The sequence below is a fragment of the Bubalus bubalis genome, chromosome 16, assembly GCF_019923935.1.
Source record: "Bubalus bubalis isolate 160015118507 breed Murrah chromosome 16, NDDB_SH_1, whole genome shotgun sequence".
In the NCBI taxonomy this organism is placed as follows: domain Eukaryota; kingdom Metazoa; phylum Chordata; class Mammalia; order Artiodactyla; family Bovidae; genus Bubalus; species Bubalus bubalis.
In genome coordinates this window covers 8195194-8220938 of record NC_059172.1, presented here as the reverse complement: position 1 = coordinate 8220938, position 25745 = coordinate 8195194, and the positions used below count along the sequence as shown (strand labels likewise).

At 56.5% G+C, this 25745-nt stretch overlaps 2 protein-coding genes and 1 long non-coding RNA gene across 7 annotated transcripts; 1 reads left to right on the top strand and 2 right to left on the bottom strand.

Moving 5' to 3' along the window:
- ARHGAP1 (Rho GTPase activating protein 1) lies at positions 1 to 18715 on the bottom strand. 4 transcript variants are annotated; one of them, XM_006042399.3, is made up of 14 exons: positions 18571 to 18715; positions 14673 to 14854; positions 14326 to 14421; positions 13749 to 13778; positions 8662 to 8749; positions 4444 to 4575; positions 3987 to 4073; positions 3696 to 3794; positions 2951 to 3058; positions 2795 to 2871; positions 2539 to 2616; positions 2072 to 2200; positions 1792 to 1895; positions 1 to 1651 (listed from the first exon to the last, which is right to left on the bottom strand). In XM_006042399.3, the coding sequence occupies exons 2-14, from the start codon at positions 14803 to 14805 to the stop codon at positions 1463 to 1465; spliced, it is 1350 nt and encodes a 449-aa protein (XP_006042461.1). In that variant the 5' UTR covers positions 14806 to 14854; positions 18571 to 18715; the 3' UTR covers positions 1 to 1462. The 4 variants fall into 4 exon arrangements, with proteins under 4 accessions (XP_006042461.1, XP_025121898.1, XP_044785130.1 ...); XM_025266113.2 differs by having other exon boundaries at positions 14673 to 14872; positions 18571 to 18708; XM_044929195.1 differs by lacking the exon at positions 18571 to 18715 and adding an exon at positions 15553 to 15735.
- Positions 18716 to 18806: 91 nt separating this feature from the next.
- On the top strand, positions 18807 to 24531 carry ZNF408 (zinc finger protein 408). The gene is made up of 5 exons (XM_006042403.3): positions 18807 to 19127; positions 19417 to 19694; positions 20572 to 20633; positions 20857 to 21116; positions 22198 to 24531. Exons 1-5 carry the CDS (start codon positions 19079 to 19081, stop codon positions 23706 to 23708), a joined length of 2160 nt encoding a protein of 719 aa, XP_006042465.2. The 5' UTR covers positions 18807 to 19078; the 3' UTR covers positions 23709 to 24531.
- Positions 19666 to 24023, bottom strand: LOC123329697. Of its 2 annotated transcripts, none has more exons than XR_006545223.1 (3): positions 23885 to 24023; positions 21556 to 21646; positions 19666 to 19981 (listed from the first exon to the last, which is right to left on the bottom strand). It is a non-coding gene; the product is annotated as an uncharacterized LOC123329697 (long non-coding RNA). The 2 variants fall into 2 exon arrangements; XR_006545224.1 differs by lacking the exon at positions 19666 to 19981 and adding an exon at positions 21026 to 21163.
- Positions 24532 to 25745: the final 1214 nt, after the last annotated feature.

Below are 25745 nucleotides of genomic sequence, written 5' to 3'. Positions count from 1 at the left end.
CAAAGTTTTCCATCTCGATTTTTACTGAAATATAAAAAGTGCAAAGGTAAAATACACGACTGGTGCCAAGGAAGCCATTAAGCATGAATGTGAACGCTTGATTCACAGGACAGGTCCCCGCGGCCCCCAGGGTAAAGACTAGTGGAGAGGGTGGGGGGGCGGGGGACAGGAGAGAGACCAAACAGATCCACAAGGCTCCCCAGTAAATGGGATGGTGAGCAACACCTGATACACAAAGGAAGGCAGACAGCAGAAGCCTGGGCCTGGCCTGGAGACACAGCGGCTGGCAACAGCCACATCCGTCCTTGGGGGTCCCGACACACCAGTGTCCTGGGGACAGAGCCCAGTGAGGTCAGGGCCCAGGCCACGCCCGACTTGCAGACGGGGCAGGGCTGGTCAGTGAGGCCTCCACGGTGTGGGCTCTGACCGAGGCCTCAGGAAGGAGGTTCACCAGGAAGGGACAGCTGGAAAGAGGGACCTCCGCCATCACCAGGTCCAGGGGGAGGCTGCTAGAACTTACCTGGCAGGGGCCAATCTAATCAGCAAAGTCTCTACCCGGCCCCTCCAGGAGTCCGCAACTGGAGGAAGGAGCCACCAGCCATCTGAGGCCGAGTCAGCTAGCAGGGCCCCCCCGTGCCTCCACAACAGACGAGGCCAAGGATCTGTCCGAGTGGGTAGGGAGGAGAGGCAAGGCGGCGGGTGGGTGGGGGGCTGCTGGTCACTGGTCTGACCGGACCCTAGGGGGCTGCCAGGCTGAGAGTGGGGCGTCTCTTCTGAACAGGAAGGGACGCAGCCCCATCACCCAAGCTCCCAGTCCTAGCAGGAGAACCAGGGGGATGAGGACGCCCTCGGGGGCAGTACCATCTGGGAAAGGCGGACGCAGGATGTGCGGAAGAGAAGGCTGCTGTGGGACTCCAGCCTGCCGTCCGTTCACTGTGGAAGTGCCAAAGGCTGAGCCGTTAGAGGGGACATGACAGGAACAGGGTGCTGTCACCTGGGTGCTCCCTGCACCCAGACAGGGAGGAGCCTCAGCAGGGCCAGTCCAGCCAGCTTAGCCTTTCTTTCCCCAGCAGGCAGAAGGGGGAGGACCAGCCCCGGCTACCAGCCCAGCCGGCAGTGATTCTGGCATCTCCAGTTGCCAGGGAGAGAGGCAGGAGGAAGCAGGGGAGCGGCTGCTGGGGCCAGCTCCGCAGAGCCTCGCAGGAGCCAGGGACCCAAGGAGGCAGTGAGAAGTATAAGGCGAAGAGAGAAGGTCTTGTGGTTACAGTGAGGCCTCAGGGCCGGCGAGGTGGGCCAGCCAGAAAGGGAGGAGGAGCTGTCTGGGGGCAGGCTCCAGCTTCCCTCTCCTAGGGGACTCAGAGCCCCTTTTCCAGGCAGGACCCCCTGGCTCCCATAAGGCTGAAGCCAGGAGGGAGAGTCCAGAGTGGGGGCTGCCGGAGCAGGGGGCAGGTGGGGCGGGCACTCAGAGCCCCTTGGCATCGGGGCTAGGAAAGAGCTCCCCTTGGTGATCCAGGAGGAACTTAGTGAAGGTGTTGATGGGATTAATAGCCTTGAGGGTGATGGCGGCGTCCTTGGCCCATAGCAGGTTAGGGCCGAAGACGACGGCCAGGTTAGTGTTGGTCATCTTGTTCTGGTCAGAGAGGGCCGAGATCTGCGGGAGGAACGGCGAGGTTGGAGGGGGAGCTGCAGCCGGAAACCACAGACCCTGCCTCCCGCGCCGGCACCCAAGTCCAGGAGCAGCGCCCCCCGCCCCCACTCCAGGCGAGCGGAGAGGCCGGCCCCCAGCCCTACCTGCACGAGGAAGGCAGTGAGGAAACGCAGCACCAGGTAGTTCTCCTCAGGCAGCGTCTGCAGGGCCTGCAGCGTGGCCTTCACCCTCTGACTCTCGTCGATATCTGTGAGGAACGGGCGCCTGGGTCACACGGGCCCATGGCCGGACTGGTTCAGGAAGCCCTATCAGGAGGCTCGAGGGAGACCCCCAACCAGACTTTTCCTGGGCGGACAGGCGGGCTCTGAGGCCAGCTGCGACCCCACCCTGCGGACGCTGGGGAGGGGAGAGGGGGCCACTCACTGAGGAAGCCCACCACGTGCGAGTAGAGGTCAAAGGTGAGCAGGGGCTCGGGGAGCTCGCGGAGGAATGTCTTGAGGATGACAGCCGGCAGGTGCAACTCGTTGTACTGCTCGAAGTCCACAGACAGCCCTGGAGACGCGAGGGCGGGGCGCAGAAAGGCGCTGGGCGGGGCCCGAAGCCCAGCAGCCAATCCTGGCCGCCCCCTTGGGCACAAGCCCCGCCTCCCACGAGACAGGGGCACAGGGCCTGCCGTCTGCCGAGTGGGGCCCCTGAACACACACCACGGCCATTCCTCGCCTCCCTCCAGAAACCTCATCTCAAAGTGGGTCTGGGACAAGCAGGCAGGAGTGAGACCCGTGTAATCATACCAAATGCCACAGAAACCACACACACACACACACACACACACACACACACACGATCTGCACCGGCCCTCGGGGTTCAGCACATCTCTGGGGGCCACTCACCCATGTTGTACTTATGCTGAACCTCCCGGACAACCTGGGTGTTGGCCGACCTCCGGAAAATCCCCTCCGTGGTGAGAGCTGGCAAACGGCCAGGCCTGGTGAGTCTCAGAGCTCTGCGGCGCCATGTGGACTCCCCCAACCCCTTCCGCACGCCTTGGGCTTCCCATCCGGGTCAAGGCGGGTACTGGTGCACGTGGGACCCCACCCAGCCCTGCCCCGCAGCTCCCCGAGGGCGGAGGGCGCGCCGGGCACTCACCGTGGGCCCGCAGGTAGGCAACGGTCTCCCGCAGCACAAGCGGAACGGGCTGCTGCTCTGGGTTCTTCTCCCGAAGCCTGCGGGCACGAGGTTGTGAGGGCCCTGCCGCCCTCCCGGCCCCGGATGCCGGCCCCACCCCACCTTTCGCGTACTCACTGCTGTAAGGAGACCCCGAACTGCTGGTTGGGCAGAGGGGGCCGTGGTGGCATGGGCTTGGGGGCGGTCGCAGGGCTCTTCTGTGTAGACTTGAGGAAGTCGTCATACCTAAGGGAGCAGTGGGGAGGGTCGGGCCCCTGACCTGGCTGGGCGGTCACTATGGCAACTCTTGTGTGTCAGACACTGGGCTGCCTTACATGGGTGACCTCATACAGTCCTCCAACCAACCCAGCTTTGCCCAGGAGCAAGTGAAGACTTCAAAAAGACTCATCACCGCGCAGGGAGCTGAGCTCCCCCTGTCAGACGGCAGCTTCCCACTGGCTCTCTGTTTTACACAAGGTGTGTCTGTATCTCAGGGCTCCTCTCTCCCTTGTCCACCCCTTTCCCTCCCCTACTCTGTCCACCAGGGAGGAAGGCTCCAGGGTGAGAGAGCTGTACTGTGCACATAGAGCGTATTCACGTGGCCGTATAACAGAAAGGAGCACACTGTAAAGCAATTACACGCCACTTAAAACTTAAAAAAAAAAAAAGATTCAGTGACATAGCTTCTCAGCGGCAGATATGGGGCCTGACCTTGCTCACTCTGACCCCAGGTACTGCCTCTTTCTCATTACATCTGCGTCCTTGGTGTATCCGGGGGGGTCTCAAGGCTGCTTCTCCCCTTGGCCAGCACGCCCTCCCCGCACAGGCATGACCTGCATGTAGAGTGCCCGCTGGGCACACACAGCCCCCATCCCGGCCTCACTTGAGCACTTGGCGGGGGATCCCCAGTTGCTCCAGCTTCACATGCTCGCTCAGCTCGCTCAGGTAATTTACGTAGAAGATCTTCTGCCCGAACTTGAAGCTGTCGGTGGGAGAGAGCACGTGTGGGTCCAGGGTGGGCCAGCTCCTGCAGGCCTCCGTGCACTCTCAGCGGCCCACCCGGGTCAGGCAGAGGCCTGACCAGTCTGTCCCCAGGATGGGTGGCTTCCTGGGGACCTGCTTCACAGCTCACAGTGGGGCATGAGAGACCAGGGCCCGCCCTGGACCCACACACCTAATGATGGGCTTAAAGAGGATGAGCAGGGTCTTGATGAACATGGTGGGGTGCACGATGTACAGAGCCTTGATGTTCTTCTTGTACCTGCAGAGACAGAGCAGGCGCTCAGGGGACAGGCACAGAACTGGGCCTTGGTGTGCGTTTCCTGACTCCATGACTCGCGGTAGGCCTGCCAGGTTAAATGCCACTGCGGCCCTATTTTACATATTAGAAAACGGGCTCGGAGAGCTTAAGGAGCATGAAAGGTCACGGAGGGAGTCAGCAGAGAAACTGGGATTCAAGCCCAGGCCGTTCCAAGTTGGGAGTCTTAGTGTTCCATCTACCCAGGTTGGGGGGCACCCGCCTCCCCCAGGGCATGGAATACACACTCCTGCCCAAGCAGAGGGCAGCCCAGCATAGGGCGGAGGTGCTGGCCCCCCGGGGCCCTGGAGCTTCCCCCGAGGCCCCTACCCACTTGCGGTCAAACTCCCGGTAGGCATCCCGGAGCCAGCTGAAGGAGGGCTTGTTGTCGCTGGTGAGGCCGTGGTGTAGGTAGAGCAGCGTGTAGTCGCTCTCCACGTACTGGTCCAGGGTGTGCTTCAGGTACCTGCAAGAGACAGCCCCACTCAGGCCTGCCGTGTCCGCAGGGGAGGCCTGGGTAAGACAGACCCTGCACCCCAAGAAGCCGCCCCCTCCGCCCGCCCCCGCGGCCCACCCGGTCTATTCTGGCTGCACAACTGGTCACCATGTTGTGGTGGATAAGGAACAGCCGGGCTGGGCGAGGAATAACAGTAACAACAACAGTTCTCCTGAGCACTGACCAGAAGTCAGGAGACCAGGACTCCTACTGGAGCCACCTCACATACCTCCAGTCAAAATGGGAACAGCCTTTCCCCTCACGGGACTGCTGTGAGTCGATGATGATGGCGGTCACCATTTGTCAGGATTAAGCTTTCAGTGTCTACCGAGCACTTGGCATACACTACCTCACGCCTTCCTCATTATAATGGAGGCTGACACTATTCCCCTCTTAAAAGTGAGGGCAGTGAGGCTCAGAGAGGTCAAGCTTGTGGGAGAGCCTGGAGGTGAACTGACTCCCAAGTTTGGCCACGTTGATCATGGGACAGGTCTGCCTTTTACACCCGCAGGGCTGGCTGCGGAGCACTGTAAAAGGGGATCGGAGTGGACAGAGGACTTCCTCTCCTGCTCCAGTGTTTTTTCTGGATAGCTTGTGGACCAAGGACCCACAGTTCAAGTTCCCAATCCTCACAGCACAATACCTACCATCTAATACAAACACACACGTGGCTGCTGGGCTCATCTGAGGTGGGGAAGTAGGAAGTGAATGAATATGAATTCCAGAGAGGGAGAGGAGCCCTGGGGAAAACCCTCGTCCCGCCTGGCCTACAGCTCCCAGGTCCCAGGAGGAACGCTGCTCCATGTGGGGAGGCTGGGCACACAGGAATGCTAAGGGCTTCCAAGGAGACGCGGGGAAGGAGGAAACGAGCTGGGAAAAGTGGCCAAGGATGGGACTAAGTGCCCAGACACAATCTGACCTAACCCAGAGAGGATAACCTGAACACCGGTCCACGGGTGCCCGGCTGGGACAGCACTGGTGGGCATGTGAGTGTCTGATGCCGGATTGAGTATCTTAATTCTGATTATCATCACTGCACAATAATTTACCCCTTATACACACTGAGCACTTTGCAAAAAAAAGCTGTCACATAAAAAGAGGGCATCTTGCAACTGTAAAACAGCAAAAGTTAGGGACTTCCCTGGCGGTCCAGTGGTCAAGACTCAGAGCGTCCACTGCAAGGGGCATGGCTTCAATCCCTGGTGGGGGAACTAAGAGCCTGTGTGCTGCACAATTGATTTATTTACAAAGACAAATAAGTAAAACAGCAAAGGTTGTAGTGAAAATACACTCATTCTTTGATAAATGTTATGACATTTGGGAGGGCAATGAAGTGATGTTTATCAGAAGCTATAATATGTTCATACTGTTTGACCTGGTAAAAATGTGTCCAGGAATTTATCCCAAGGAACTAATCAGAGATGGACAGAAGTGTTTTAATAAAATTCTGTTCATTATAGCCTGTTTTATAATGGGGGGAAAAATGAGCAGCAAACTCAGTGTCCAAGAATAGGGAATTGGTTAAATAAATCACAGGACATCTATAAATAGAATACCCCACAGGATGTTTCTGCAGACAGAACCAATCTGTGAAGCTTGATGTAAGAACAGTGGTTACACTTTGGGGCAGTGACTGGAAGAGCAAAGCGAGGTCTGTGGGTGTGGATGACTTGGGTGTATTTAATTTTTGAAAATTATCAAGTAGTGTACATAATGTGCTTGCTTTCCTGGATACATATATATCGATAACAATTTTTTAAAAGGATGTCCTTGAGGAATGTCTAATGCTCAGAAGATAAAAACATTATGTAATATATAAAACTGACTATAGAGTCCAATATATGTTACAGAAAAAAAAATAGGACGTGATATATTACCAGTGGTTTTTCTCTCTAGATGGTGGGTTTATGGGACATTTTATCGCTCTCTGTACTTCTTAATCGCTATCTACATTTTTCTAAATTCTTGAAATCTATGATACAGATGAATACAATAGCATTTCATGTATATTTTCTTACCTAAGGCCCACACCAACCCGGTGAAGTGAGCACAATTCTTATTTTTATAGGGCTCAGGAGAGACCTGACCCAAGCACACAGCTAGTTAATGGCAGGGCTGGAGTTTCATTGGTCTTCTGCATCCAAGCTTCAGGCACTTTCTGTTTCAACCCCCCAGATCTGACTGGACAGCTGGGAAAAGCCAAGCCTGAGATAATCAGGCTGGAAACAAGATGACAGGACTGATGCGAGATGAAAGGTCTCCTTGCCAGCCTGGGTGGAGGTGGTAAGACAGGATGGGTGTCTTCCTGGGTAAGACAGAGGGCTTCCCGAAGCCCCCGAGTAGGGGGCAGCCTTACTCGGCAAGCTGGCTCCTGAAAATTGGGTGCTTTCCCACCTTCCTCCTCTGACTTCCTCCCACTCGGACCATCATTCGGCCAGGAGTCTGTCCCATGCCTTGCCAGATGCTGAGATAAAACCAGAGAGGAGGGCATGTGAGTCAGCCCCCCTCAGGCAGGGGTCCCTGGCCTGTTCCTGGCTGGGCCGCAGGACAGGCCCGGGCAAGGCTCTGCCTGCCTGCGCAGCTCAGGAGCCCCAGGAGGAGGGCTCCGGAGACTAGAGGGAAAGCAGTCACTCAGGACTGCAGAGACGCAGCCTGGCCCTGGCTCACAGGACTGCAGAGACTGCAAGCCGCCACCCCCGGCCCGCCCCCACACCTTTCTGCTGCAACAGCCCCAGACTGTCCCTGACCCCACACCAGCCCCTCCACATACACAACCATTCAGGACCCCCAAAGAGCCGGTAAGGGCAGGGCAGACATTCTCAACCAAGCGGAGTGCTTTGAAGTGGTCGGGAAAGGAGTGCAAGATGGGAATCTGTGCACACACGGAGGAGGAGCCTCAGGAGGAAGGCAGCTATGGCCTTGCCTCCATGAGTCCTGCACACACGCGCTGTAGGCCCAGCACAGGCCCGGTGGGGGCCCAAGGACCCACACTTATCAGAACACAGCCTGTCAAACTTCCGCTTTCAATCAGCCTTCGAACTTGCCTCCAGAGATTTCCAGACCAACCAGAGCTATTTCATCCATTTGGCTATCAGAACCCACATAGGTACAGAAGTCATTTCACCAGATGTGGCACAAAATACAATTAATGGTAATTATTCATGTAAATGGTGAACAACTGTAACTGCCTCAGACTGATCATCATCTTAATCAGGCCTCATGTTTGGACAGTATCTGACTTTTCAAAGTATTTTCCCGAGCAGTATCTCACTCCTCCTAGGAACAAGGGCTGTATCATCCCCTAAGAAAAGTGAAAAGAAGCTGGAAGAGATGAAGACACTTGCCAAGGTCACGCAGATGGCTTCCAGGACTAGAAACCAGGTCTGATTCCTAGCCCACCCCCCAGATGTCAAATGGCTCGCTGAGGAGCTGCAGCTCGTGACGCCTGTGTGCCCTGGAGCCCGTGGTCCGCATTAAGAGAAGCCCCGGCGAAGAGATGCCCCAGCTCACCACAACTGGAGAAAAGCCCGCACGGCAATGAAGACCCAGCACAGTCAAACTTCAATAAAATTATTAAAATAAAAAAACACAGGGCTTCCCTGATGGCTCAGTGGTAAAGGATGCACCTACCAATGCAGGTTCCACACCTGGTCTGGGAAGATCCCAGATGCCACGGAGCAACTGAGCCCGTGTGCCGCAACCACTGAGCCTGTGCTCTAGAGCCGGGAGCCGCAGCTACTGAGCCCACGTGCTGCAACTGCTGAAGCCCGAGCACCCTGGAACCCGTGCTCCGCCACAACAGAAGCCACTGCAATGAGGAGCCCCCGCGCTTGACACAAACAGAGAAAAGCCCGTGCAGCAGCGAAGACCTGGCGCAGCCAAGGACAGATAAACAAAGTGAGACAGCCCCCTCGGCAGAAGAGGGGAGGCCTTGAGGGAGGTGGCCGGCTCGGTACTCCCAGGGCAGGAAGGGACAGGAAGGAAAATGGCCTCGCAGCAGGAGAGATCCGGGCACGCGGCCCACCACTGCCCCCCCCACCCACCGTGGGCACTCACCCCAGGAGCTTGCTGTGGTCCAGCTGGTGGCTCGGGGGCATTCGGCAGGCGCTGAACACAATGATCTTCCGCCCGTACTTGTCATCTCCTAGATGTGGAGAAAGAAGACAGTAGGCACGCGATCAGCCACGAGCAGTCAGGCGAGGATCTGAAAGGGGCCAGGCCTGGAGACCCGTGCCGTTTAGCTCGGGGGCCATGCAGACAGACCTCTGTGCAGCTGCCTGCACTCGAGGGCATATCGCTGAAGAAAGAGGGACAGGGTGCTCTCAGGGTTGCTGACCCGGGGTATAAAAAATACAATATGACTTTCTGAAGAGTCATGCCTGGTGGAAAACAACCCAAATGTCCATCAGAGGATGGGTGGATAAAGAAGATGTGGTGTCTCTGTGCAGTGGACTGCTGCTTGGCAATAAAAAGGCAGGGAGCACTGATGCATGCCACATTGTGAGTGAACCTTGACACCAGGGTGCTAAGTGAAAGAACCTGAATGGAAACATGCTGTTTGGTCCCACTTATATGAGTTATGTAGGTAAATTTGTAACAAAGGAAAGCAAATCAGTGGTTACAGGTGCTGGGAGGAAGGGAGAATAGGGCCTGATGCTTATGGTTATGGGGGGTGGCATGGGTGAAACTATGGATGAAATGATGGAACTAGACAGAGGTAGTGGTTGTACAACAATGAGAATGTGCTGCTGCTGCTGCTGCTGCTAAGGCGCGTCAGTCGTGTCCGACTCTGTGCAACCCCATAAACGGCAGCCCTCCAGTCTCCCCCGTCCCTGGGATTCTCCAGGCAAGAACACTGGAGTGGGTTGCCATTTCCTTCTCCAATGCATGAAAGTGAAAAGTGAAAGTGAAGTCGCTCAGTCGTGTCCGACCCTCAGCGACCCCATGGACTGCAGCCTTCCAAGCTCCTCCGTGCATGGGATTTTCCAGGCAAGAGTACTGGAGTGGGGTGCCATTGCCTTCTCCAGAGAATGTACTAAATACCACCAGATTAAACACTTTAAACCCGTTAATTTTACATTATGTAAATTTCACCATAACTAAAGAAAACAACAAAAAAAGTCACAGCCGCCAAAGCAACTGCCACACATCATCTTATAATTCCACGCTTATCCCAGAAGCACCCGCTCTGAGCAGCCTGTATATGAAAAACTTCTTGGAGCCACCTTCTCACAAAGCCTGGGGCCACCGAGGAAATCAGTCTGATGACTTAATAGTCATGTCTTGCTCTTGACTACTAACAGCACTTTCTGATTTTTACTATCAGAACTATTGGCCACAGTTGATTGATCTCTGGACATTTCTACAAATCATTTCTTTCTCCTTAAGGATATTCTAAAGAATGTGGAGTTCAGAGGAGTTTATGATGCTTTGGAAAAGCGCTCATGGTGTCCCTGAGGGATGTCTGTCCAAAATGAGTCACTATTTCATGGTCTGACCATCTGGCCTTGTCATGAAGCCGGGGAGCTTCTGAGACATGAGACAGCCTCCCAAGGTGAGATGCTCTTCCAGGGTGTGGACCAGGGACCCCAAACAAAGCCGGGTGGGGATAAGGCTCTGTCCCCCATACCCCATGTCCCAGGGCCCTTCCCTTCATCTTTAGCCTCACACTCTCCAGAGTCACCAGACCACACTCACCTAATTCCCCTCCTGCAGAGACAAATAAAAAAACCATTTACACAGCCCACATGGCCTGTCTGCCTCTCACCTCTGAGGACTAAGGGATTCCTTGACACCTCACTACTGAGTGTTCTTCTCCATGTTTAATGAACCATGGTCTTCATGATCCTTCTGGTCAGTGACTTAACCCAGGACACAGTGCTTTGCCAACGCTCTGCCCTTCTGCTCAAGGCTGAGGCAGGCTTCTGGAATGTGGGCAGCATGGCCTCAGTCCCTGCTGGTGCTCTGGCTTGAGCCCGCACCTCCCAGGCTCCTAGGAGTCTGACTATCATGTCCAGCCTCTGGATCAACCCCTCCAACAATCCCACCTCCACTCAGAACACTGCCAAGCCTCTGTCAGCCCTGAAAGGTGCTAGCCGGGGCCCTCCCAGAATTTCCTGGGTCAGGTTTCCCATCAGGCCCAGAGACTGGTTCCATTCTTCTTTCTAAACTGCCCCAACTTCCAGCTGTGGAGAATTAGAAAAATCTACCTGCACCTGTCTCTCCTGCCTTGACTCCCCTTTCCTCCTGAACCCCATCCTGAGCTGAGTAAAAGCCCCTCAGAAAGGCTCACAGGACTCTCCAGGCTTGGCCCCATATCCCCCCGTGGCAGGCTCACACTCCACATGCTTTCAGGCCAGTGCACAGCAGGTGGCTTCAGCGTCTGCCTCTCATGCCAGACAGACAGGACTTCCACCAGGCAATTCTGCTCCTCTCCACTATCTCCTCTGAACCCTTAAGACTCGTCCCAGGCAGAAGCCTGTGTCTCTCCTCCTTCCCCGGGGCAGGCCAGGGGCAATTCCCTGCGTGAACTGTCACCCGTCTTTGTCATGACGATTTGACTCTCGTGTATAACTGTCTTCGTGTCTGTCTCTTCTGGGGGTGATGAGCAGCTCACAGACAGGTGCCACCGTGTCCGTCTTTGAATGTCCAGGGCTGGTCCAGAGCCCAGCAACGTGACGGGGATTCAGGAAGCGCTGGTCGCCTAGCACAGGTCAGCCCGGCACGGTTCTATTTCTGAGTTTGCTCACAGTGCTATCTGGGTTATGAGACTGCTCTAGGCAGTTTCCCAAAGCACAGGGCAGACTTTCTCCAGACTTCACAAGCCGAGAGCCTTCTGCAAGCATTCCTGAGGAGGAGACGGCGCAGCTCCGCCCAGCAGGTCTATTTTGAAGGAGCAGGTGCCACCTGCTCTCCTTCCCAGCCTGGCCCAGATCCTGAGGTGCTGGGTTCCTTTGCGGCCAGCGGGGGTGGCTCTGCTGCCTGCTCTGATTCACTTCCCACTGACTCTGACAGAAGGAAGAGCAGGCTGGCAGGGGGCAAGGACGAAGGTTAGACTCGTGTACAGTTGGGAGCTTAATAACCCCTCAGCCTCCTACTATGAGCCTGTGGCTGGGGGAGGGGGGAGGGGGAACGCATCATCTCTCTACTCTTCTCTGAATAGAGGAAACACCCAGGGTGCAGGGGGAATGCTGGGAGGAGCCTCGAGGATTCTGAAAGACTGTCATCACTGCCTTCCAACAGTAAGGTGACCCTCACTGGCTGGTGAGTGCAGCAGACCCAGGTTCGATCCCTGGACCTGGAAGATCCCCTAGAGAAGGGAATGGCTACCCACTCCAGTATTCTTGCCTGGAGAATTCCACGGACAGTGGAGCCTGGTGGGTGGCAGCCCACGGGGTTGCAAAGAGTTGGACACGGCTGAGTGACTGACACACACACACTGGCTGGCAGACTTGAGGACTCTGGCAGGGTGGGAGGTCTGAGCTCACAGGGCCCTGGGATTTAAAGAGCTGGTAACAGGTTAAGCAAGCCACTGAGGTGAGAGGCCAGAGGCCTGTGGTTCCACCACTCAGCTGCCCCAGTACCTTGTAAATGGGACACTGGATCCTCAACCGGGGTTCCACCAATGGGCACCCACCAACGCCATGATGTTAGAGAAAAGATATTACCAGTCCACGCATGTGTTTTCTGCAAAAGAGGGCCATACCTTTCATGTCCCCAAGGAGGCCACCTGACCACTTCAAGAACCACTTCACTGGACTGTATGATCCGTGAAAGAAGGAGTGTACATTTTTCCTCAATGAATCCTCAATGCTGACTACTGGGCTTGTTCCAGAGTAAATGTTTTACAAATGCAAGTGAAGTCAGGATGGGGATGAGGGACAAAGTCGGGGGTGAGGGGGCGATCAGGGAGAGACCAGGTGGCAAGAATCTCAGAGCAGCAAGGAACGAGACATGGGTAAGCCCCAGGCCCAGCGCCTGCCCTCTCCTCCTTGGAGTGGAGCCCCAGCTGCCCAAGTCCTGGGTAGCTCGGGCATCTGCCAGTAGGCAGGGTAACTGCTCCTCCAAGGCGCATGCATAAAAAAGGCCTGGGAGTCCCCTCTTGATCTCAGAAGAGAACAGACTTCTACCCTGGAGACTGAAGGGAAAGAAGGAGCTGTGTCCCCAGAGCACTGAGGGAGAGGGCTCAGAGGGCGGGCCCGGCACTTGTGGAACAGCACCAGGAAAAGACCAGCCGCCTGAGAATGAAACCTCTGCCTTCCCCAGACACCGATCAGGAACTTCCCAGGGGAACCTGGGGGTTAGTCAGCCACAGCGCGCCTCCTCCAGCAGGCATTCTGGACGGGCCGGACCAGCACCCTCCCACGACCTGAGAGCAGGCAGCCGAGGAGGTGGGAGGTGGGAGCTGGGGCACGTTTGCACAAAGGTTAAACTGCCGGCGATACTGCAAGCCAGCTGACATCACTGTTGGTGGCTGGAAATCTGCTATTGGCAGGTAGAAACTGAAAATGCTACAAATATTACAGTAACAGGTTTTGGTTTTTTTTTTTCCTTTCTGGAGGGCCAACTATTAAACATTCACCAGCACGCCACTGGAAAGAACCCACGTGGACCAGTCAGGTTTGACTGTGGAGCATGCCAGCAAGGACAACAGAGGACTGCAGAGGAGTTGGGGCATAACTCACTGCCCCTTGCAGGAGGGGCTCCAAGGCCAGGAAACTGGACTCCCTGGACGTTGCCATAGTCTTCATCAAACAACTCTTGCTCAGGCAGTGCCAATCTGAACACCTCTCAGCAGTCAGAGAGGCGCACGCATGGGGGATGCCCCCCGAGAGGGGCCCCGAGCCAGCACTCAGGCCAGGCCATGGCTCCCAAGCAGCCCCAAGACCCGCTGTGGACAGGGCCTCCTCCCCACTCTGGGGCACCGTGCCCTTGGGGCTCTGCACATGTCCCCGCACAGCTCCCATGCTGTCAAACCTCCTGTAATCCTCTGTGATCTCCACCCGGCCCCCACCGGCGCCACCAGCTCCCAGCTCCTGGGAGTGGGGCTGCAATTAAGCTGGCCCCACCTGGCTTCCACCAAGAGCCCTTCTTGATCCACAGCCCAGAGAAGGCCAAGCACGGAGAGCCAGCAACACACCTACCTGGCTGGGCCCCCTCAGGCTCATCACACCCTGGAGAGACAGAAACAAGTTGCCGCTCGGCTCGCGAGGGTCACATCCGTGGCGGGCTGGGGGCAGCCTACCCCGCTGTGCCGGTGACTTGGGCACATACGCCAGGAGGAGGTCAGGAGACAGACTCCTTCACATCAGACACTCCCAACCAGGTCCATATCCTGGAGCGGGGAAAATTCTAAACCTTCAAGGGACCCTCCTGTTGCTCAGGGCAGGACCAGATCACTAAAGAACTCTCAGCCTTGCTTAAGTAGAGCTGAGAGAGGCCACCGCCAAGTTCTCTAAACCAGACCAGGGTAGGCGTCAGGGACATCGATGCCAAGGAAACACCTTGAAACGTTAGGGACAACCCTCTCAACTTCCCCACCCCTCCCCGAGCCCAGCATTCAGGAGAGACGGGGCTCCCTGCCCCTTCCCTGTGGCCAGATGCCTCCAGGTACCCCTCGGCCAGCACGGCGCAGGGCTCCAGGGGCCACAAGCCATCTGGCTCCCTTAGGCAGGAGGGGCTGGCTTCCTTAAGTGCGGGCTGGGGGGCAGGGGTGCTCACCTGCCACCTCCACGATCTGGTGCCGGGCGATGTCGTAGTAAGGGTCATCCCACTTCAGGTGTGTGACAGGCTCTGGGGAGCTGCTCTTGGAGTCATCTGAGGAACACGGCAAAGTCAGGGGATGAGCCGGGGGCTGTGCTAACGTCCCCCTCTGAGATTCGAGCTCTCTGGCCCTTTCCCAGGTAAGGCCTGTGCCCCAGCCCCACCCTCATCTGATCTGACCTGCTCTGATGGGGGCTGATCTGTTTGCCCCCACCTCATCCTCCCAGGGTCTTCCTTCCACAGGAAGTGCAGGGGGGTCTCCCCTTCTAAGGCACCCAAGGCTGCTGACATTGGGCCGCGCCCACCTGACTTGGGAAAGTCGGGCATTTCGTCTGAGGGCCAGTTCTTCTCATCGATGGAAGCTAGCTTCAGCTGGTTCAGAGCCTGGCTGGGGTCATCCAAGGTCAGGTCGTCCTGCAGCTCTGAGAGCGGGTCCATGGCCAAGCTTGCACCCCACAGCTCCACACGGCAGAACCCACAGAGAACCCTGAGAGACAGAAGGGAGCTGGCTGCTCAGTGAGACACTCTCTTCACCCATGACTTCCTCCGGCCCCGACTCTTTGCTCCCCTGTTCTGTCCCTGTTCCTCAACATCTCTCCCCCGTGCCAAGAGCGCCATGGAGTGCCTGGCTTTCCTGGCTCCATGGTTTTCTGGCACACTGTCAGGAAAGGCAGCTGGGGCAACAGAGGGCACGGCTCAGTGCCCACCGTCAGGCCCCTCCAGCTGGATGTGGAAGGGCTGCGTCACACCCTGCACTGCCCATTGCCCCGCTGGGTCAACCTTGCCATCCAGCTGCAGAGGGTCAAGGCCCGTGCCCCTCTCCTCCAGGGTCATAGGGCACGGACGCCTCCCAGACCCCAGTAGTTACGGGGAAAAGATTGCGCAAGAATCTAAGGAGCACAGGGTTGCTCCAGATCCCTGCGTGAAACATGTCAGCTGTGGTCCTGGAAGCAGGAGGTGGCCAGAGGCAAAGGAAAAAGGCCACAGCCAAGGGGCCCAGCTGGGTTTGCCCCAGAACAGAATCGAGCAGCAGGAAATGCAATCTGCCTGCCAGTCACCACGGACAATCTGCAGGCTCCTGGAGGCTCCCAAGCCCACTCTACTCTGTGGGGACCTCCTGATGCCGGTCTCAGACCACCTTAAGGATCGGAGAGTACAGATGGGGAAGGAGGAAGCCCACGATACCCAGAGAGCAGAGATCCGGGAGGTGGGAACCAGCACGGCAGCTGCCACAGGCGGGCAGGGAGAAGAGCCAGCTCCCACGTTGGGTCTGCTCGGGTCTGGGGTCTGGCCTTAGGGACGCGGCTGCATGCAGCCTGGACGCGGCACCTTCTGCCCTCGGCCCTGACGAGAAGTTTACCCCTTCTGCCTTCACCAGCTCACCAGATGTGTGAGGGAGGGGAGTTTTAATTCAACCCATTCGGCCAACCCCGCAGGAGAGGCTGCTCTAAGTCCACTGCATTCCTGGAGCCCCGAAAATGACATATATGGTCAGAGACTCAGCAGGGCAGATAAGGAGTGCAGACAAGACCCAGACGCGGGTAGGGGAGAAGAGGCGAGAACTGTGGGCCCAGATCCAGACCCTGGACACCTCTGAGCAATGTGACAACCTCCTGTGCATGTCTTGGCAAAGATTCTGGATGGCAAACCAGCAGCTCCCTACTTCCTTATGTAGCAACAACCTAGCAACAACTACCCTGTTACCAGAGCAACCACACTGCTTCAGTGGTAAAAGCTCTTTGAAGGTCTGGAGCCAAAACTGAGCCACCGAACAACTCCCCTGCCCCACCCAAAAAACACACACCACAACTTCTTTTTCTTCCTCTTCCTGTCCTCTGGCCTTACCTGCTACCCTTATTCACTGCTTATCACCAGAGCACAAGTTCCTTTCCATAAACGCAAGAAAGATGTCCTTTCTTGTTTGGGAATGCATTTCTCCCACTGAGTGCCGCTGTACCCCTCACCCCAGCTCCCCATTCCGTTTCGACCCTCCAACACCTAATTCAGGAATAAGCATCGCCCCAGCATTCAGCCAGGAGGCTGTGAAGGCTCCCCCAGGGGGGCCCCTCTCGCCAGGTAACAGGGACAGAATGCAGCTCACAGGAACCCTCTCCAGGCCTGAGCCTTCTCTCCATCCCTTCTGCTGGGTTATTGCCCAGACACCAAGAGTTCCTTCAGCCCTGCCCCCAGCTGTTCCAGAGAAGTCTTCCTGCTCACGGTGGGTATTTGATGCTGTGGAAAAGGCATGGGATGAGATACACCAAGACCTGGGCCATAGAGCTGTGTGGGTCACAAAATGCTGAGCAAGTCCTCTTCCTATCTAGGCCTAATTTCCTCGTCTACAGAAGTGAAGGTTCCTCCTAGAAATATAATTGTCCAGTGTTCTAAAATACTTATGCTAAAGTGGACAACAGGATTAGAAGAAACAGCTGGGAGTTGAAGTATGTATGAGGGAGGGAGAGGGACACTTTCTCAAAGGGAGATGAGCTTAACCCCACCTCTTCCAGTAACTGTCGCATTTTGCCAGTTCTTCCAAACTGACCTCTCCCCTGCCCCATAACCTCCTTTTCCAGCACAACTAATCATTCTTGTTTCCCCCTCCCAGCCAGTCTGGCCTCTCTCATCACTTTCCAACCAACAGCTCTTGCCCAAGTGAGCCCAGAAGCTCAGCTCCCATTCAGTGGGAGGGGAAGGGAAGCTAGTACAGGGAAATTGGAACATAAAATAGTGGAAAAGAAGTATCCTGGCTGCCCAAGACTCCTGTCGCTTACAAGTCCTGCACCACTCTGCAAAACACTCTTTTTGTTATTTAGTCAGTCATGTCCGACTCTTTTGTGACCCCACCAGCCTCCTCTGTCCATGGGGATTCTCCAGGCAAGAATACTGGAATGGGTTGCCATTTCCTTCTCCAGAGGATCTTCCCAACCCGGAGATGGAACCCATATCTCCTGCATTGCAGGTGGATTCTTTACCACTGAGCGACCTGGGAAGCCTTTACTCTCAGGGTAAATTTTCCCTTCTCAGTTGGTAAAATGTCGAACTTTACAAAAATCTTCAAGAATCATTTTAGGCAGAAGTCCTGGAGCTCTCTGAAATTCTGGAGAAATTAGTGGCTTTTTCCCTCAGCAAAATCAGCACATGCGCGAAATCTTGCATGAAATTTAAGGGATTCACAGGCCCTCTGAGAATTCCTGTTTAAGAAAGCCTGCCTGACCTACTCAAAATTACATTTGGCACAGAGTAGATGCTCAGTTATTTTTTTGAGTAACAAAACAAGTCAATTTGTATCCTAAGAGGAAAAGGGAACCAACCATCCATGAGCTGGATACAAGTTATCTTTTCACAACAGCACCAGTGAGGTATGTAAAACAAGAGAGGTATGTAAAACCCATTACAGTTTGAGAAACCTCTATGGGGTCGCATGGAGTTGGACACGACTGAAGCGACTGGGCAGCAGCAGCAGCAGCAGCACCATAAAAAATAAAATAAAATAAAATAAATAATAATAAGGCAATTGCTTAGGGTCATACAGCAAAGTCAAGATTCTAATCCATGTCTACCTTAAGGTGGTCCCTTTGTGCAGGTCAATTCCTTCAATACTTCTCTAAGGGACTGTTATTCAAGCGATTCTCAAAGTTCTACAAAAAGGGCAAAGTAAAGCTTCTTCCCTAATCTTCTCCGTGGATAACTGGAATAAACAACATGAAATCGTATTCTCTGGCGTTGGGATCGCCCTCCTAGGTGGGACTCCAGAACTGTGAAAACGCAAATCTCACAACACAGCGGCAAAACTTCCAACTACAATCACGGTTTACCAAAACCGGCTTGGGTTTAAGTATCCCATGTCACGAATACGAAAATATAACCCGAGAAATGGCAAAGGTGGACTACTTCTTCCCCCAAACCTCTTGGTCTTCGTGCTTGCCCAGCTGGGACCAGGGAGACTTCTCCTTCCCACGAGCTTGCTCAATGACAGCCAGCGAGGCGGCCAAGAACGAGGAAGTAAAGTCCTCTCACTTCAGATCCGAGTGGAGCAAAGCCCGCGCAGCGGGAAGGCCAGGTTCCCAGGCCCCACTCCATCCTCGCTCCCTTCCGCGGTTCTGCTCCGATCCTCCCCATCCGAACCCCCTTCCTTCAGAAGATCTGACCGGTCCCTTTCCCGTCCCCGTCACCCCCAGGGAGACCCAGCACCCCGCAGCTCACCGTGGAGGGGCACCGCTCTCCCTGCCACGCCTGTCAAAGATCTGCAAACATCCGGCTCTTCTGTCTCACGGGGAACCGCCCCCTCGCAGTCCCTTCACTCCCCAGCCACTTCCGCCACACCTCCAATCCACTTCCGACCTGCGCCGGGTCCCAACGAGGCCTTCGCGGAAGCTCCTCCCCTTCCGTACGTGCCTGCGTACGTGCCCGCCAGGAAAGGAACAGTGTCACTGTTCGAGTGGTCCCTACCGGGGGAAGCGCCTAGAACAATTAGTTCCTCTTTACCGGATACTCAGATCCCCGGGGGGACCTCCCGAATTCTAAGCTCGTATTGTTCTCGGACAGAGATTGGCCTCACCAAGTACTCCCAAACCCCCGGTCCTCTGCACCCGTGAGGTCTGACTCTTTGGATTCTTTCCCGAAAGGGAATTTGGATGTCCGTGACGGTTCCTCAGGGGGAAGCTGAGAAGGCGAAGCTCACTTCCGGCGGAAGGAGGCTTTCTGACCCGGGATGGAGGCGACAGAGGAGCTGCTCTTGGGGAGGGGGAGACTGCAGTTAGGTGAGTGACCTGCGGGTGTTTCCGACCCTCCGCTCTGCTCTGGCAACTCCGGACGTTCTCTGGTCAACTCTTTATTCCCTGACCGGTTTCCTCCCGAGCCTGGCGTCCCCCTCCGGTGCCCTCCGAATAATCGCTGGGGCCTTCTTAAGAGCCCTCGAAGCGGAGGGCTCTCTTGGAACCCTTAGAGATCCCTCAGACTCCTAAAGCCTAGCTGGACTTAGCGTTTCCTTCCTCACCCACCCTTTCGGCACCCCCACCACCTCTTGGGCCGCTTCCTCTCTCCCCGCAGCCCCCGATCCACTCCTGGGCCCGGACTCGGGATGGAGTCCTCCCAGCGAAGGCTGTGCACCGGGACTCAAAGACGTCCCGCCCGGACCGACCCGAGCCATCCTCGCTCTGAAGAGCCTCCCCCGGGGCTTGGCCCTTGGCCCCTCACTCACCGCGGAGCAGCGCCTGGGGGTCTGGTGTGTCGGCGAACCCTTGCAGCCGGGACTGCTCTGGGGGCCGCTGGAAGAGGAGCCTGTCTCCGAGCAGAAGGGAAATGGAGTGGAACCAAAGCGGAAGGAGGTATTGAGGGATAGGCGTCTCCTCATCGTGGTTGAAAATTAGACGTTTCCAGATAACGTTCCAGTTTGTTAGAAGGTGCAGGGTATTTCAAGAGATAGGAAGTGGTTTGTGCCCGGTCTCTCAGGGATTGTTTCCCCTCTCTTGTGGTAACTAAGGAGGTGCAAAAAGTTTTTAAAAGGTAGGTTAGTAGAGGGGACTGACGATCCAGTGGTTAAGATTCTCTGCTTCCACCGCAGGGGGCAGGGGTTTCATCCCTTATCCTCTGGGAATCAAGGTCCCACGTGCCACTGTGGCACGGCCGAAATGTAAAAAAGAAAAGAAAAGGTGGATTAGAGGAGTGTCAGTAATCCCAAAAGTCAAGAGCAAAGGTTTTTGGAATTACAAAGCCATGGAGTTAAATCCCAGCCTTGTCATATAACTAGTTCTGTGCCGTGCCTCATTGAACTCATAGGTAAGTCTTACTGCTTGTGCTGTTCAGTTTAGTAATCCTCCACACTACTGAGCGGCTTCACTTTCACTTTTCACTTTCATGCATTGGAGAAGGAAAGGGCAACCCACTCCAGTGTTCTTGCCTGGAGAATCCCAGGGACGGGGGAGCCTTGTGGGCTGCTGTCTATGGGGTTGCAGAGTCTGACACGACTTAGCAGCAGCAGCCGCACCTTGGGAGGACGTGAGGGACAGTTTTTTGGTTTTGGCCTTTATTGAATGAAAACTCAAACAGTGTAGTCCTGGAGCAGCAGACCAGCGACCATTAACCTCCCAGGGACTTCATCTTAGATCTCTCTCAGGAAAGCTTCCATCAGGGTTTGTTGTTGTTGTTTGTTTCACCTGGCCCCCTCCAGCACATGGGAGAAGGACTTTTATTGGTTTATTTCAGGACGTGTCACTAGGCTCATGGGGAGACGTGTGTGCTTGTGAGCAGAGTGCAGGCTGGACTAGGTAAGTTACAGGAGAGTGTGTAGTGGAGATGCTCCTCTGGGGCCTGTTGTAGTGGCAGGGGGTGGAGCCGGAAGTGGTCTGTAAGTCCCACCCAGGGATCTTTTGCAGTGAGGGTTCCCAGAGGCCCAGGGTCCTCTAGGACTCAGACTGTCCAGGAGCTGGGGCTTCCAGGGAGGGCCACTGGAAAGGGAGCTCCTGGGCTAGCCCGTGCTCTGCTTTGCAGTTTTGTGCAGCTGGGCAGGCTGGAGGGTGAGGGAAACGTGGCCCCGGTGCGGATCGGCGAGAGGCTGCACCTGCAGGTGTCCCGGCTCGTGCCACCGGGCTTTGAGCTGCGGCTGTGGCCCCAGCTTCCCTCCGAGGGCCCGAGCCCCACCCAGCCCAGGCTAGAGGAAGCGTCGTCTGCAGCGGCGGTGACAGAAGTGGAGTCTGCCGTGCGACAGGAAGTGGCCTGCCCCGGGGAGGATGCAGCGAAACCTTGCCCAGGTAAGTGCCAGATAAACGCTGGCTTCCCACGTTTTCACCTGAATTACCTGTGTTGATAAGATAAAGCAGAGCTCACGGTGTAAGACGGCAGGGGAGAACAGTAGCTTTTCTGAGGGGAAAGGGCAAAGCCTGGATATTTATTGAAATTTGAAAGTGTGGTATAAGGTGGATTTTCCAGTATGGGATAGGGGTGGGGTATGATCAGGCTTGGCGTAAGGATCATGACATAATGACAGGGGCTCAGGATCATGGACGCAGCAAGACTAGAATTTTCAGGTGAGAGGTTTAAGGAGTTTGGGGGATGTAAACTCACTGGATGCTCTTTTTGATGAATAATGAGTCTTTTCCATGGAATGAACAGTATAGTTGACTCTTGAACAGCACAGGAGTTAGAGACATTGGCTCTCTCTGGGCAGTCAAAAATCTGAATACAACTTACAGTTAGGCCTCCATATCCAAGGTTCCATATCGGTGATTCTGCATCTAGAGAGTCATCCACCCATGATTGCGTAGTGCTGTGGTTGAAATTCCTGTTGAAACAAATCCACGTGTAAGTGGGCTGTGCAGTTCAGAGCTGTGTTGTTCAAGGGTCAGCTGTATAGATGTTTGCATGTTTTATCTTCCTGAGTTAAGTTTCCCAGAACAGTAAGGTCACCTGGATGAAGACAGCAAGCTGTGTGTAAAGTTCCCAATTTTCTTACTTTTTTTTTTCTGTCTGGGCTGGGGATGTGGGTTCCTTTATTTTGAGATGAGCTAAAGTGAGGAGGTGGTGGTCTCAGCTCATCAGAAATGCCTGCCTGTGCCAAGAGGGAGCACAAGGGCACTCTGGGATGGCCTTCTCTAGGAATCACTCAGATGTCTAGAACACCGCGGTTCTCAGGAGAGTCTCCCCAGAAGGCCCCTGAGACTGGCCAGAAACAGAGCACATGGCTCATGCTCCAGGGAAGAGTCGGTGTCATGGCTCCCTCCGCCGTTCAGGGGCGGAGGAGGAGAAGATGTATTCTTAGAACTTCCTGGTGAGACCACCATGACCACCTGCTACCGTCTCTACTAAGCCCAGCGCCCTACTCTTGCCTTGCAGATCCCGGTCACCAGTCACCCCCCAGCATGCAGGCAGAGAGTGTGGTGAGCCCTGGACTTACGCCCCAGACCCAGGCCCGGGTTCCCAAGGAGAACCAGCCACTTGGCCCACTGCCTGCAGATGACAGCGTGGACGAGGAGGACCCGCCCCAGACCCAGACGCCTCCTGAGCCTCAGAGCAGCTCTGCTCCCCAGCAGGGCCCTGCAAGGGGTGAGGCCAGTTCCTCCTCTTCTGACAGGGCCCCCCAGCTGTGTGCTCACCTGGTCAAGAAGTTGCGGAGTCCCAGCGGTCAGCACCCACCCAGAGCGAAGACCTCAGAGCCCGGGGCCCAGGTGACTGGAGAGCCACAGCGCCCTGGCTTCCCTGCACGCCTGCGGAGCCCCTCTGGCCCGGCGGGAGGCTCCCCGAAACAGGGCCGACGGTACTGCTGTGGGGAGTGTGGCAAGGCCTTCCTGCAGCTCTGCCACCTGAAGAAGCATGCGTTCGTGCACACGGACCACAAGCCCTTCCTTTGCACCGAGTGCGGCAAGAGCTACAGCTCAGAGGAGAGCTTCAAAGCCCACACGCTGGGCCACCGCGGCGTGCGGCCCTTCCCCTGCCCGCAGTGCGACAAGGCCTACGGCACCCGGCGGGACCTCAGAGAGCACCAGGTGGTCCACTCTGGCGCCCGGCCCTTCACCTGCGAGCAGTGTGGCAAGGCCTTCGCCCGCCGGCCCTCCCTGCGGCTGCACCGCAAGACGCACCAGGCGGCGGCGGCCCCCGCCCCGTGCCCCTGCCCCGTGTGCGGGCGGCCCCTGGCCAGCCAGGGCTCGCTGCGGAACCATATGCGGCTGCACACGGGCGAGAAGCCCTTCCCGTGCCCACACTGCGGCCGCGCCTTCCGCCAGCGGGGCAGCCTGCGCGGGCATCTGCGGCTGCACACGGGGGAGCGCCCGTACCGCTGCCCGCACTGCGCCGACGCCTTCCCGCAGCGGCCCGAGCTGCGGCGCCACCTCATCTCCCACACGGGCGAGGCCCATCTGTGCCCTGTGTGTGGGAAGGCGCTGCGGGACCCGCACACACTGCGCGCCCACGAGCGCCTGCACTCAGGGGAGAGGCCTTTCCCCTGCCCGCAGTGTGGCCGGGCGTACACGCTGGCCACCAAGCTGCGGCGCCACCTCAAATCCCACCTGGCCGACAAGCCCCACCGCTGCCCCACCTGCGGCATGGGCTACGCGCTCCTACAGAGCCTCAGGCGGCACCAGCTCAGCCACCAGCCCGGGGCCCCCGCCAGCCTGCCCTGTGTGCCGCCCGCCACTCCCGAGCCCACCGTGGTGCTCCTGCAGGACGCAGGCAGCGAAGGGGACAGTGCCCTAGCCCAGGACATCTTCGAGGTCACCATTTCCCAGAGCCAGGAGAAGTGCTTTGTGGCGCCTGAGGAGCCGGGCCCTGCCCCCGGCCTGGTGCTCATCCACAAGGACCTGGGCTTCAGCACCTGGGCGGAGGTGGTGGAGGTGGAGACGGGCAACTGACAGCCTCGCCTTACCCCACAGAGCTCTGAGAGAGGCTCGGGTATCTGAGCGTGGGTGCACTTTCTCTCTGGGCTCCCGATAGAGGCCAGTCTGTGAGAAGCAGGTCAGGGACTTCCCTTCCCGTTTCCAGACAACCACATTGTTCCCCAAGACCCTCAATAAGGTGAACCACTTACGGATCTTCTGTGAAGTTTTCCTGTCAGCCCATAGGGGGCTTGTTCTGCCCGCCTCCCTGGGAACTCCTTGAGGTGCCGGTTTGATCATTGCGGAGGTGGTCCTGCCTGGCCACGTAGTACCAGGTTCTGTCTCTCCCACCCAGCTCCCCAAGGGACGTCTGTATACTTCTCTTTGGTCCTAAATAGGATGACTCTGAGGGTTAAAAGGCCAGAGAGACTTGGCTCACTGCTCACAAGTCTCTGGGTCAGACTGAAGGTTATTTTGGCAGCTTTTGTCCCTACCTAAGGGCTGTGAGGGTGGCTTTTGTTCTGCGCTGAGCTCACCAGACTCGAGGTGTCTGGGGCCAGGTCTGCACCTTCTGTGCGTCTGGCCAAAGGCAACTCTGTGGAGGGCAAGAGCAAAGAACGAACATGTGTTTTGAATCAACAGAGTGGGCCTGGCCTGCCTGAGTTGCCGGGGACGTGGCTGTGAATGAGGCAGAGGCGGCGCGCTTTGCAGAGCACGGGTCTGCAGGAGCGAAGAGCACTGGAGGAGTTCAGGGAGCAGTGCTTCCCAGTGCTGTGAACCTGTTGAATGGGGTGGGTCAGCTTGGCATCAGGGAGGGCGCCCACAGGAGATGATAATAAACACCCTTCTTTGTGGGCCAGTCCGTTCTGTGAGTTTACTTATATAACCCTCACAGCAGTCTGGTGAGGTGAAGAGGAATGAAGAGCTTTCAGCGTCCTGCCCAGAGTGACAGAGCTGATTCAAATCCATGGAGTCTGGCGCGGGAGTCAGGTTCTTGCCCTCCACGCTCTGCTGCCCTGCATTTCAGCTGCCATGTGGTGGATGAGTTGGTGCAGGGGAAGGTGGGCGTGTGGGGAGCTGGTTATGAAAATACCCTGGTGAGGGTCTGGGGCGTGAGCCCCTGAGACCAGTGTGGCTGGAACAGGGAATGAGGGGCGAGGAGGCAGGGCCAGCTCACATGGGCCTTGCTTCAGGAGTTTGGAGTTTATTCTCAGGCTGTTGAGGGGCTCTTCGAAGGGTGGTGAGCAGGGGGATGGGAGATTGGTATTTAAAGAAACCCCTGGAGAGGATGAGTGGGCGAGAGGCAGGTGTGGGAAGTCAGTGAAGTGGCGGGGAAAGTTGGCAGCAGTGGGAGTGGTCACTGACCCAGCAAACTGCGCTTCCTGTGCGCTGGGCGTCTGGGGTAGCAGTAACAACTGTCTCTGTAAAGAGCCAGGAAACAAATACATACCAGGTCACGGTCCTTGCAGCAAAGAGTAACGCAAGGAGGGGCTGGAATGGGGAGCGAGACTCCACGAGGGTGATCAGGAAAGGCCTCCAGTAAGGAGACAGACCACCCCGTGGAGAAGAGGGAGCCTGGTCAGCGTCTGCAGACAGAGCCGGGCTCCAGGCGGAGGGAGCAGGGCCGCCAGGGCCCAGCGAGTTCAAGCAAGAGCAAGGGCCAGCGTGGCCCAGGCAGGGTGGGGAAGGATACGGGCTGGGCAGCGACTGTAGGTGGTGGCCAGGGCTTGGCGTGACATGTTCTCTGGAAGTAGAAGCGACTGAATTCAGAGAGGGAGAGAGAGCTCTGGCTCCCACTTTATGACTTAGGAAGTTAGGTGGCCCTGGGGTGGGAGCAGGACAGCTGTGATCTGGGCTGGGCTGGGCTGGGTTGAGGAGATTGCCAGTTAGCAGGAATGGCACCACCTGTGGGGAGAGGGGAAGCCCCACAGGAGGGACTAAGGCAGCCTCTGATGAAACCGGAGAACCTGGCGCGTGTGAGTCATGGAAACTGATGGAAGAGCATCTTGGCAAGGAGGAAGAGGAGGGCGCTGATGGCCGTGCCTGTTGAGAAGGTGGAAATTTGCAGAAGCT

Bases quoted from the DNA above. Each gene is read 5' to 3' on its own strand.
- ARHGAP1 (XM_006042399.3), bottom strand. From the start codon at position 14,805: ATGGACCCGCTCTCAGAGCTGCAGGACGACCTGACCTTGGATGACCCC. The intron at 3,795-3,986 runs GTGTGTGGGTCC...TCCCACCGACAG, and splicing joins CTCTTTAAGCCCATCATTAG to CTTCAAGTTCGGGCAGAAGA. The intron at 1,652-1,791 runs GTAGGGCTGGGG...TTCCTCCCGCAG, and splicing joins TCACTGCCTTCCTCGTGCAG to ATCTCGGCCCTCTCTGACCA.
- ZNF408 (XM_006042403.3), top strand. From the start codon at position 19,079: ATGGAGGCGACAGAGGAGCTGCTCTTGGGGAGGGGGAGACTGCAGTTA. The intron at 19,128-19,416 runs GTGAGTGACCTG...CTCTCCCCGCAG, and splicing joins GAGGGGGAGACTGCAGTTAG to CCCCCGATCCACTCCTGGGC. The intron at 21,117-22,197 runs GTAAGTGCCAGA...CTTGCCTTGCAG, and splicing joins TGCAGCGAAACCTTGCCCAG to ATCCCGGTCACCAGTCACCC.